The sequence below is a fragment of the Hyla sarda genome, chromosome 6 (genome assembly GCF_029499605.1).
Source record: "Hyla sarda isolate aHylSar1 chromosome 6, aHylSar1.hap1, whole genome shotgun sequence".
In the NCBI taxonomy this organism is placed as follows: Eukaryota; Metazoa; Chordata; class Amphibia; order Anura; family Hylidae; genus Hyla; species Hyla sarda.
The window spans coordinates 297,216,673-297,228,907 of record NC_079194.1 but is presented as its reverse complement, the minus strand read 5'-3'; the positions used below and the strand labels follow the sequence as shown (position 1 = coordinate 297,228,907).

The 12,235-nt window shown below is 37.8% G+C and overlaps 1 protein-coding gene across 2 annotated transcripts in view; it reads left to right on the top strand.

The window, feature by feature from the left end:
• The window catches only part of TRAF6 (TNF receptor associated factor 6), a 35,099-nt gene that overhangs the window by 17,762 nt on the left and 5,102 nt on the right, over window positions 1-12,235 (top strand). For both annotated transcript variants that reach the window (XM_056527882.1, XM_056527881.1), the window contains exons 4-6: window positions 3,782-3,940; window positions 6,204-6,275; window positions 7,594-7,671. In XM_056527882.1, coding sequence (XP_056383857.1) covers window positions 3,782-3,940; window positions 6,204-6,275; window positions 7,594-7,671 — 309 coding nt within the window. The remainder of the gene's footprint in view (window positions 1-3,781; window positions 3,941-6,203; window positions 6,276-7,593; window positions 7,672-12,235) is intronic.

Below are 12,235 nucleotides of genomic sequence, written 5' to 3'. Positions count from 1 at the left end.
AAACTGGACTAAACTGTATCAAAACGTGTGTGCAAATTTGAAACCCGTATACGGTTAAACTGTATACAGTTTGAAAAGTGATGTCCGGTTGAATCCGTTTTTTAAGAAAAAAACGGATAAGTTTTTAACTTTTCACTCCATCATGAATAAAGTTTCACTTGTTTGATTGGAAATTCAAAGAAAAATTGTGCAAAGTCAAAAACCGTAGTTTTGCAACATCTGGAGGTCCTCAGTTGAAGACCACTGGATAGGAGGTAATACTCATGTATCTCCGCCGCTCCGGACCCGGCACCGCTGCCCTGGATGTCGCTCCATCGCTGTCGCCGCGTCCCGGGTTGTTCCCGACGCTCCGGACGTCTTCTTCCCTGGGATCCACGCTCTCCGTCATCACGTCGCTCCTATTGGATGACGGGATGGCATGCGTGATGACGTCGAAGGAGAGCACCGGCAATGCAGGGGATCCCGACACCGAGGAGGCAGGTAAGGTCCCTCCCAGTGTCCTGTAAGCTGTTCCGGATGCCGCGATTTCACCGCGGCGGTCCCGAACAGCCCGACTTTCGCTTCAGACACGCCGCGTCTGAAGGGTTAATACAGGGCATCACCGCGATCGGTAATGCCCTGTATTAGCCGCGGGTCCCGGCCATTGATGGCCGCAGGGACCGCGGCGAAAGGTTTGTATTCGCTGTATAAGACGCACCAACTTTCCCCCCCAAATACAGTATATGGTTTAATACGGTTTTTCACCCGTATCGAAAACCGTGGTAGGCTACGGTTTTGGTTACGGGTAAAAAAAGGGGACAAAACCGTACAAGACGCAAAACGGACACAGCCTGATGCATCGTTTGCCATATGGTTTTCAATGGAGAGTCAACGCATACGGTTTCCAATACGGTTCCGTACGGTTTTCACATAGAAAACGTATACGGGAACTGTATTGCAAAAACGTGGTGTGAATTCAGCCTTACTATTCCCACATCTGCAGGATGTTTAAAGGTAGGGTCAAGCTACCGATCCGCAGCTTATTTTACGCTGCAAATTTCCAAAACCCAGGGCACGAAGCCTGGGGCTCAAGATCCCTTTGGGAACAACCCCCTTAAAATGTTACTTTTATTAATTAAATTATAAAATTAATTAATTACATTTATAAAATCTTCGATATACACCAAGTGACAAAGTATGTGGGGAACTGCAGTTTCCCCTATCACTGGATAACTGTGACACACGTTAAAACCACCAAATTTTGCCCCCCTCAGGGGGGCAAAATTTGGTGGTTTTAACGTGTGTCACAATTATCCAGTGATAGGGGAAACTGCAGTTCCCCAAATACTAATGATTAGGGGTTTATCCCCAATAATGTTCACATCTGGACCTGTGACACTGAAGTTTTCACTTTGTCACTTGGTGTATATTGAAGATTTTAAGGGGGTTTTCCCTAAAGGGATCTTGTGCCCCGGGCTTCCTGCCCTGGGTTTTGGAAATTTGGATTATAAAGTGGTCCCTGGCTCCCTAAGGGGATCATTGTGGCTATTTTATTTTACGCTGCAGATCCGCCGGTGACCCGACCCATTTTGTACCTCCAGCTGTTACCAACCCCCTCCCCCACTTCACCCCATGTCGGCTCACAGTAGCAATCTGCCACTACGAGCAGCCACAAACTGCGCATGTACAGTGTACTCGGATATGGCGGCTGCTCCACGATGTCGCTTGATCGTGTTCCTGATTGTGTTTCTCTTAGGCTGCAGAGATTGCCCGGAACTTCTAGAGTAGGGTCACACGTAACGGATCCGCAGTGTGCAGATCTGCCGGTGACCCGACCCGTTTTGTACCTCCAGCTGTTGCCACCCTCTGTTTCGCCCCTGGCCTGCTCACGGTAGCAATGCGCCGCTACAAGCAGCCATACAGGGGCCTGCAAGTTGCTCAGACATCGCGGATTAGCCACGATGTCTAAGTACACTGCACATGCGCAGTGTGTGGCTGCTCGTAGCGGCGGATTGCTGCTGTGAGCAGGCATGGGGGAAGGCGGGGGAACGGGGGGTGGCAACAGCTGGAAGTACAAAATGGGTCGGGTCACCGGCGGATCGGCAGCGTAAAACACGCTGCGGATCCGTAACGTGTGACTCTACCCTAAAGGTTCCGGGCAACCTCTGCAGCCCAAGAGTAACACGATCAGGAGATGTAACGGAAGTCCCAAAGACTCCAACCCTCACAAAAAGGGATGGATAAGGGTTAAATAGGCGATATCGTTAGTTGACATAAAAGTAACATGTGACCAAGTTTAATCAAATTATCTCCAGCCTTTTCCTGGATGCATACATACGGTATATACACAGAGATATATAGATATATAGATAGAGATATAGATAGAGATATAGATATAGAGATATAGAGATATAGATATAGAGATATAGATATAGAGATATATATATAGAGATATATATATAGAGAGATATATATATATATATATATATATATATATATATATATATATATATATATATCTATATATATATATATATATATATATATATATATATATATATATATATATATATATATATATATATATATATATATATATATATAATATTTATTTATACCCATTCATTCATATACACATACTGGGGGCATTTACAAAGAGTGGTCTGAATACTTAACTATTTTAGAGCACAAAAGTTGCCGTAATAGTTGCGGACATGCGCCAAATTTACCAAGCGGCGCACGGACTTTGATCAATTTAGCAGATGCAAAAAAAAAAGTCGCTGATTTTATGCGGATGTGCGACTTTTGTGTGAAAAATATACTTATACTCTGACTCAAAAGTCGCACAGAAAATGTAGGGCCGAGCTGAATTGATCTGAGAAACCATCTATTAAGTTAAGGGGCCAATAATTTTGTCCGGCCCATTTTTGGAGTTCGGTGACATTATGTCCAAATTTTTTTTTTTTCCCTCCCTTTTTTTTGGTTTAGTTCCAATACACACAAAGGGAATAAACATGTGTATAGCAAAACATGTGTTACTGCAATATATATATATACAGAGGAGAGGAGATCTATATATATATATATACAGAGGAGAGGAGATCTATATATATATATATATATATATACAGAGGAGAGCAGATCTATATATATATACAGAGGAGAGGAGATCTATATATATATACAGAGGAGAGGAGATCTATATATATATATACAGAGGAGAGGAGATCTCTATATATATATATATATATATATATATATATATATATATATATATATATATATATAGAGGAGATCTATATATATATATATATATATATATATATATATATATATATATATATATATATATATATATATATATATATATACAGAGGAGAGGAGATCTATATATATATATATATACAGAGGAGAGGAGATCTATATATATATATATATATATATATATATATATATATATATATATATACAGAGGAGAGGAGATCTATATATATATATATACAGAGGAGAGGAGATCTATATATATATATATATATATATATATATATATATATATATATATATATATATATATATATACAGAGGAGAGGAGATCTATATATATATATATATATATACAGAGGAGAGGAGATCTATATATATATATATATACAGAGGAGAGGAGATCTATATATATAATATATATACATATACACACAAAGGGAATAAACATGTGTATAGTAAAACCTGTGTTACTGCAATCCTTTCCTGTGAGAAATACTTCATTCCTCTGATTCTATCGTGTGGTTTCCTTCTTTCGCAGCATCACTTGGCGGCCTGTGAGTTTGCCAGCGTAGAATGCAGACTGTGCCAGCAGTTGTTCCAGAGGAGCCAGCTACAGCAGCACTTGGAGGAGGAGTGTCCCAGACGCCTGGTATCCTGTGAGAACTGCCTGACGGACATGCCCTACGAGGAGAGGAGGGTAGGTCTGCACAGTATGGGGACATATGTCAATGGAGGAGCAAGAGGGAACCACATGTTGTATGTTATAGGTCTTAGACCAGTGGTCTCTTAAAGGAGTAGTCCAGTGGTGAACAACTTATCCCCTATCCTAAGGATAGGGGATAAGTTTGAGATCGCGGGGGGTCTGACCACTGGGGCCCCCTGCGATCTCCTGTTCGGAGCCCCGACAGCCCGCGGGAAGGGGGCGTGTCGACCTCCGCACGAAGCGGCGGCCGACACGCCCCCTCAATACAACTCTATGGCAGAGCCGAAGCGCTGCCTTCGGCAATCTCCGGCTCTGCCATAGAGATGTATTGAGGGGGCGTGTCGGCCGCCGCTTCGTGCGGGGGTCGACACCCGCTATCTGGCCGGAGAGCCGGGGCCCTGTACAGAGAGATCGCAGGGGGCCCCAGCGGTCGGATTCCCCCGCAATCTCAAACTTATCCCCTATCCTTAGGATAGGGGATACATTTTACACCACTGGACTACCCCTTTAAAGGGGTACTCCGATGGAAAACTTTTTATTTTTAATCAACTGGTGCCAGAAAGTTAGAGATTTGAAAATTTACGGTATAACAAAGGAATGTCCAGCGCTAAGTGCGGTAAAACGACAGCGACTTTATTGTAGGATCAGCGGCTACAAACTTGCATCAGTTTCGGATCATTACAGGTCCTTAGTCATGGCATGATTTGTAAATTACTTCTACCGTATTTAAAAAAAATCTTAATCCTTCCAGTACTTATTAGCTGCTGAATACTACAGAGGAAAGTCTTTTCTTTTCGGAACACAGTGCTCTCTGCTGACACCTCTGTCCATTTTAGGAACTGTCCAGAGCAGCATAAGTTTTCTATGGGGATTTTCTCCTACTCTGGACAGTTCCTAAATTGTTCCGCTCAAAGAAAGAACATGTTCATTCTTTGCACGGAAGTCCGCGAACACTGCATAGCTGTCAATGGTGACGGTGCCGCGCGATCCTACCGCCAAAGTATTGAAGCGGCGGCCGCCAGAATGGAGTCTCCGCTCGCGGAATTCCGCGAGCGGAGATTCCGTTCATTATCCGTAGTGTGAACAATACCCTTAACTCTGCTACACACAGCCCAGAGCAGTTCAGTGTGAGATAAGCAAGGTTTGGCTAAGGCTGCACACACACACACCCCTCAGCCTTCCATACTGCATTTCCTGATTTTGGACTTCTGCCAGGCCAGCAGGAGTCAGAAGTCTGTGCAGGAGATGAGAGGAAATGTGCTCTGGGCAAGTAGGGAGACACCTAGTGGCAGCTTTTTTTTTTTTTTTTTTTAAACACAAATAAAACATAGAAAACGTAATTTATTTATTTTTATTTTTTTAAACAAAGTTCATTAGAAAGGAGTGAAATAGCAAAAATGTTTTTAATGACAGTGCCCATTTAAGGGGTTAAATGCTTTACATGTAAATACAGTAACCCCCCGACCTATGATGGCCCCGACATATGATGAAATCGACATACGATGCTTTTATATGTCGGGGCCATCGCATTAACTGCTATCCGACAGCGCAAAATGCTTAAGCTGCTGTCGGATAGCAGTGTAATGTGCCCCAGCAGGTTCACTTACCTATTCCCGATCCTCCGGTGTCTTGCGCATCTTCTCCAGGGTCCGGGCCTCGCTTTCCGGCGTCGTTATTACGTCACTACGCACGCCGCGCCGGCGCAGCAGCCTAATAACGTCACCAGAAAGCGAGGCCCGGACCCTGCAGAAGATGGGGAAGAAGCCGGAGGATCGCGAAGAAGACACCGGAGCAGCGGGACAGCATCGGGAGTGGTGAGGACCTGGTCCGGAGCGACGGGGACAGGTGAGTACAGATGCCTATACTTTACATTGCACGGATCCCTCAACATACGATGGATTCGACAAACGATGGGTCGTTTGGAACGAATTACCATTGTATGTTGAGGGACCACTGTAAACATATGGAGACAGATTTATCAAAACCTGTGTAGAGGAAACGTGGCGCATTTGCCCATAACAACCAATCAGATCACTATGGGAAAAGCAGATACCCTATCGGCTGGCGGTTCAGAGAGGGCGGAGTATGGCGCAGGGATTCTCTGGTGTTTCCTGTGTCATGCTCCGCCCCCTTTAGCCTGGACTAGACTTGAGTGTTGCTTTTATTTTTTATTTTTTTTTGCTTTTAGTGTGTTTTTGTGTCACTTTTTTCAGGTGCTGTATATTTAATGTAACCTTGCACTATTTTAAACCTATAGGAACACGACCAGACCTGCCCCTTGGCCTATGTGACCTGTGAATACTGTCAGACCGATCTCGCCCGTAAACAGGTGGGTGAAAAAACAAAACAAAAAAAACCTCTTCTAACCAGTTTTTCTTTTACGAAGCCCTGAACTTGTAAATCTCATGTGTTTTTTAGGTTCTGTTTTTTGTGAGGTTATTCCCGATGTATAAAGGAAAAGTGTGTAAATCTCTCGCCTTACAGGCAAGCGCATATACAGGAGCCCCATAGCTTCACCCTTGGACCTTATTGGGCTTCCGGCCCGGCCTAGGACGAAGTCAAACAGAATCTAAAGCAGTGTTTTCCCAACCAGGGTGCCTCCAGCTGTTGCAAAACTACAACTCCCAGCATGGCTGGGAAGACAAATGCTTTGTACAGGAGCTCCAAAGCTTCACCCTAGGACCATATTGGGCTCACGGCCCGGCCTAGGATGAAGTCAAACAGCAGAATCTAAAGCGGTGTTTTCCAACCAGGGTGCCTCCAGCTGTTGCAAAACTACAACTACAAAACTAAAACTACAACTGGGAGTTGTAGTTTTGCAACAGCTGGAGGCACCCTGGTTGGGAAACACTATGATTGGAGGATAACAAGCTGATCAGAGGGGCTCTGACCGAATGGAGCGCACTGCATAGGCACAGCCAGGGCTTCATTCATCCTCCAGCTGTTGTAGAACTACAACTCCCAGCATGCCCAAGCAGCTAAAGGCTTTGTACAGGAGCCCCATAGCTTCACCCAAGGCCCTTATTGGGCTTTTGGCCAGGACAAGGTCAAACAGCAAAATCTGAAGCAGTCCGGGCATGCTGGGAGTTGTAGTTTTGCAACAGCTGGAGGCACCCTGGTTGGGACACACTATGATTGGAGGATAACAAATGCTAACAAAGAGTTGTAGTTTTGCAACAGCTGGAGGCACCCTGCTTGGGACACACTATGGTTGGAGGATAACAAAGGCTAACAAAGAGTTGTAGTTTTGCAACAGCTGGAGGCACCCTGGTTGGGAAAGACTATGATTGGAGGATGACAAAGGTTTTGTACAGGGAATGCTGGGAGCTGTAGTTTTGCAACAGCTGAAAACACTGTAATAGGGGGGTAACAAGCTGATCACAGGGACTGCACCGTATAGGCACGGCCAGCGTTTCGTTTCCGAGGCACAATTAAGATCTTTAAAGTGTCACTCCAGCTACAAGGGGCATAATCGCCGCCCCCCCCCCCCCCCCCCCCCGATCTCACTGCGCGGCTATGTTTCCCTACTATGCACCCAGTCCTGGTGCCGGTCTATATACTGACTACTGCCAACACTCGTCCAGCCGGTGGGTTCTGTCCATCTTCTCTTTACTCCTCCACATCACTGCTTTTACTCCATTTTTCAGATGGCCTATCACTACGACATGGACTGCAACAAGGCCCCGATTCCGTGCACCTACAGCCACTTCGGATGCACAGAAAAGGTGATGTCACCTGAAAACATAGCAGTATTATAGTAGTTATATTCTTGTATATAGGAACAGTATTATAGTAGTTATATTCTTGTATATAGGAGCAGTATTATAGTAGTTATATTCTTGTATATAGGAGCAGTATTATAGTAGTTATATTCTTGTATATAGGGGCAGTATTATAGTAGTTATATTCTTGTATATGGGGCAGTATTATAGTAGTTATATTCTTGTATATAGGAGCAGTATTATAGTAGTTATATTCTTGTATATAGGAGCAGTATTATAGTAGTTATATTCTTGTATATAGGAGCAGTATTATAGTAGTTATATTCTTGTATATAGGAGCAGTATTATAGTAGTTATATTGTATATAGGAGGCAGTATTATAGTAGTTATATTCTTGTATATAGAAGCAGTATTATAGTAGTTATATTCTTGTATATAGGAGCAGTATTATAGTAGTTATATTCTTGTATATAGAAGCAGTATTATAGTAGTTATATTCTTGTATATAGGAGCAGTATTATAGTAGTTATATTCTTGTATATAGGAGGCAGTATTATAGTAGTTATATTCTTGTATATAGGAGCAGTATTATAGTAGTTATATTCTTGTATATAGGAACAGTATTATAGTAGTTATATTCTTGTATATAGGAGCAGTATTATAGTAGTTATATTCTTGTATATAGGAGCAGTATTATAGTAGTTATATTCTTGTATATAGGGGCAGTATTATAGTAGTTATATTCTTGTATATGGGGCAGTATTATAGTAGTTATATTCTTGTATATAGGAGCAGTATTATAGTAGTTATATTCTTGTATATAGGAGCAGTATTATAGTAGTTATATTCTTGTATATAGGAGCAGTATTATAGTAGTTATATTCTTGTATATAGGAGCAGTATTATAGTAGTTATATTGTATATAGGAGGCAGTATTATAGTAGTTATATTCTTGTATATAGAAGCAGTATTATAGTAGTTATATTCTTGTATATAGTAGCAGTATTATAGTAGTTATATTCTTGTATATAGGAGCAGTATTATAGTAGTTATATTCTTGTATATAGGAGCAGTATTATAGTAGTTATATTCTTGTATATAGGAGCAGTATTATAGTAGTTATATTCTTGTATATAGGGGCAGTATTATAGTAGTTATATTCTTGTATATAGGAGCAGTATTATAGTAGTTATATTCTTGTATATAGGAGCAGTATTATAGTAGTTATATTCTTGTATATAGGAGCAGTATTATAGTAGTTATATTCTTGTATATAGGAGGAGTATTATAGTAGTTATATTCTTGTATATAGGAGACAGTATTATAGTGGTTATATTCTTGTATATAGGAGACAGTATTATAGTGGTTATATTCTTGTATATAGGAGCAGTATTATAGTAGTTATATTCTTGTATATAGGAGCAGTATTATAGTGGTTATATTCTTGTATATAGGAGCAGTATTATAGTGGTTATATTCTTGTATATAGGAGCAGTATTATAGTGGTTATATTCTTGTATATAGGAGCAGTATTATATTAGTTGTATTATAGTAGTTATATTCTTGTATATAGGCGGCAGTATTATAGTAGTTATATTCTTGTATATAGGAGAAAGTATTATAGTGGTTATATTCTTGTATATAGGAGACAGTATTATAGTGGTTATATTCTTGTATATAGGAGACAGTATTATACTGGTTATATTCTTGTATATAGGAGCAGTATTATATTAGTTATATTCTTGTATATAGGAGCAGTATTATATTAGTTATATTCTTGTATATAGGAGCAGTATTATAGTAGTTATATTCTTGTATATAGGCGGCAGTATTATAGTAGTTATATTCTTGTATATAGGAGGCAGTATTATAGTAGTTATATTCTTGTACATAGGAGGCAGTATTATAGTAGTTATATTCTTGTATATAGGAGCGGTATTATAGTAGATATATTCTTGTATATAGGGGCAGTATTATAGTAGTTATATTCTTGTACATAGGGGCAGTATTATAGTAGATATATTCTTGTATATAGGGGCAGTATTATAGTAGTTATATTCTTGTACATAGGGGCAGTATTATAGTAGTTATATTCTTGTATATAGGAGTAGTATTATAGTAGTTATATTCTTGTATATAGGAACAGTATTATAGTAGTTATATTCTTGTATATAGGAGTAGTATTATAGTAGTTATATTCTTGTATATAGGAACAGTATTATAGTAGTTATATTCTTGTATATAGGAGCAGTATTATAGTAGTTATATTCTTGTATAGAGGAGCAGTATTATAGTAGTTATATTCTTGTATAGAGGAGCAGTATTATAGTAGTTATATTCTTGTATATAGGAGCAGTATTATAGTAGTTATATTCTTGTATAGAGGAGCAGTATTATAGTAGTTATATTCTTGTATAGAGGAGCAGTATTATAGTAGTTATATTCTTGTATAGAGGAGCAGTATTATAGTAGTTATATTCTTGTATATAGGAGCAGTATTATAGTAGTTATATTCTTGTATAGAGGAGCAGTATTATAGTAGTTATATTCTTGTATAGAGGAGCAGTATTATAGTAGTTATATTCTTGTATAGAGGAGCAGTATTATAGTAGTTATATTCTTGTATATAGGAGCAGTATTATAGTAGTTATATTCTTGTATATAAGGGAAGTATTATAGTAGTTATATTCTTGTATATAAGGGAAGTATTATAGTAGTTATATTCTTGTATATAGGAGCAGTATTATAGTAGTTATATTCTTGTATATAGGAGCAGTATTATAGTAGTTATATTCTTGTATATAGGAGACAGTATTATAGTGGTTATATTCTTGTATATAGGAGACAGTATTATAGTGGTTATATTCTTGTATATAGGAGCAGTATTATAGTAGTTATATTCTTGTATATAGGAGCAGTATTATAGTAGTTATATTCTTGTATATAGGAGGCAGTATTATAGTAGTTATATTCTTGTATATAGGAGCAGTATTATAGTAGTTATATTTTTGTATATAAGGGAAGTATTATAGTAGTTATATTCTTGTATATAGGAGCAGTATTATAGTAGTTATATTCTTGTACATAGGAGCAGTATTATAGTAGATATATTCTTGTATATAGGGGCAGTATTATAGTAGTTATATTCTTGTATATAGGAGCAGTATTATAGTAGTTATATTCTTGTATATAGGAACAGTATTATAGTAGTTATATTCTTGTATATAGGAGCAGTATTATAGTAGTTATATTCTTGTATGTAGGAGCAGTATTATAGTAGTTATATTCTTGTATGTAGGAGCAGTATTATAGTAGTTATATTCTTGTATATAAGGGAAGTATTATAGTAGTTATATTCTTGTATATAGGGGGCAGTATTATATAGTGGTTATATTCTTGTATATAGGAGAAGTATTATAGTAGTTATATTCTTGTATATAGGAGAAGTATTATAGTAGTTATATTCTTGTATATAGGAAGCAGTATTATAGTAGATATATTCTTGTATATAGGAGCAGTATTATAGTAGTTATATTCTTGTATATAGGAGCAGTATTATAGTAGTTATATTCTTGTATATAGGATCCTTATTATAGTAGTTATATTCTTGTATATAGGAACAGTATTATAGTAGTTATATTCTTGTATATAGGAGCAGTATTATAGTAGTTATATTCTTGTATATAGGATCCTTATTATAGTAGTTATATTGTATATAGGAACAGTATTATAGTAGTTATATTCTTGTATATAGGAGCAGTATTATAGTAGTTGTATTCTTGTACATAGGAGCAGCATTATAGTAGTTATATTCTTTTATATAGGAGCAGTATTATAGTAGTTATATTCTTGTATATAGGAGCAGTATTATAGTAGTCATATCCTTGTATATAGGAGCAGTATTATAGTAGTTATATTCTTGTATATAGGAGCAGTATTATAGTAGTTATATTCTTGTATATAGGAACAGTATTATAGTAGTTATATTCTTGTATATAGGAACAGTATTATAGTAGTTATATTCTTGTATATATGAGCAGTATTATAGTAGTTATATTCTTGTACATAGGAGCAGTATTATAGTAGTTATATTCTTGTATATAGGAGCAGTATTATAGTAGTTATATTCTTGTATATAGGAGCAGTATTATAGTAGTTATATTCTTGTATATAGGAGCAGTATTATTGTAGATATATTCTTGTATATAGGAGCAGTATTATAGTAGTTATATTCTTGTATATAGGAGCAGTATTATAGTAGTTATATTCTTGTATATAGGAGGAGTATTATAGTAGTTATATTCTTGTATATAGGAGACAGTATTATAGTGGTTATATTCTTGTATATAGGAGACAGTATTATAGTGGTTATATTCTTGTATATAGGAGCAGTATTATAGTAGTTATATTCTTGTATATAGGAGCAGTATTATAGTGGTTATATTCTTGTATATAGGAGCAGTATTATAGTGGTTATATTCTTGTATATAGGAGCAGTATTATAGTGGTTATATTCTTGTATATAGGAGCAGTATTATATTAGTTGTATTATAGTAGTTATATTCTT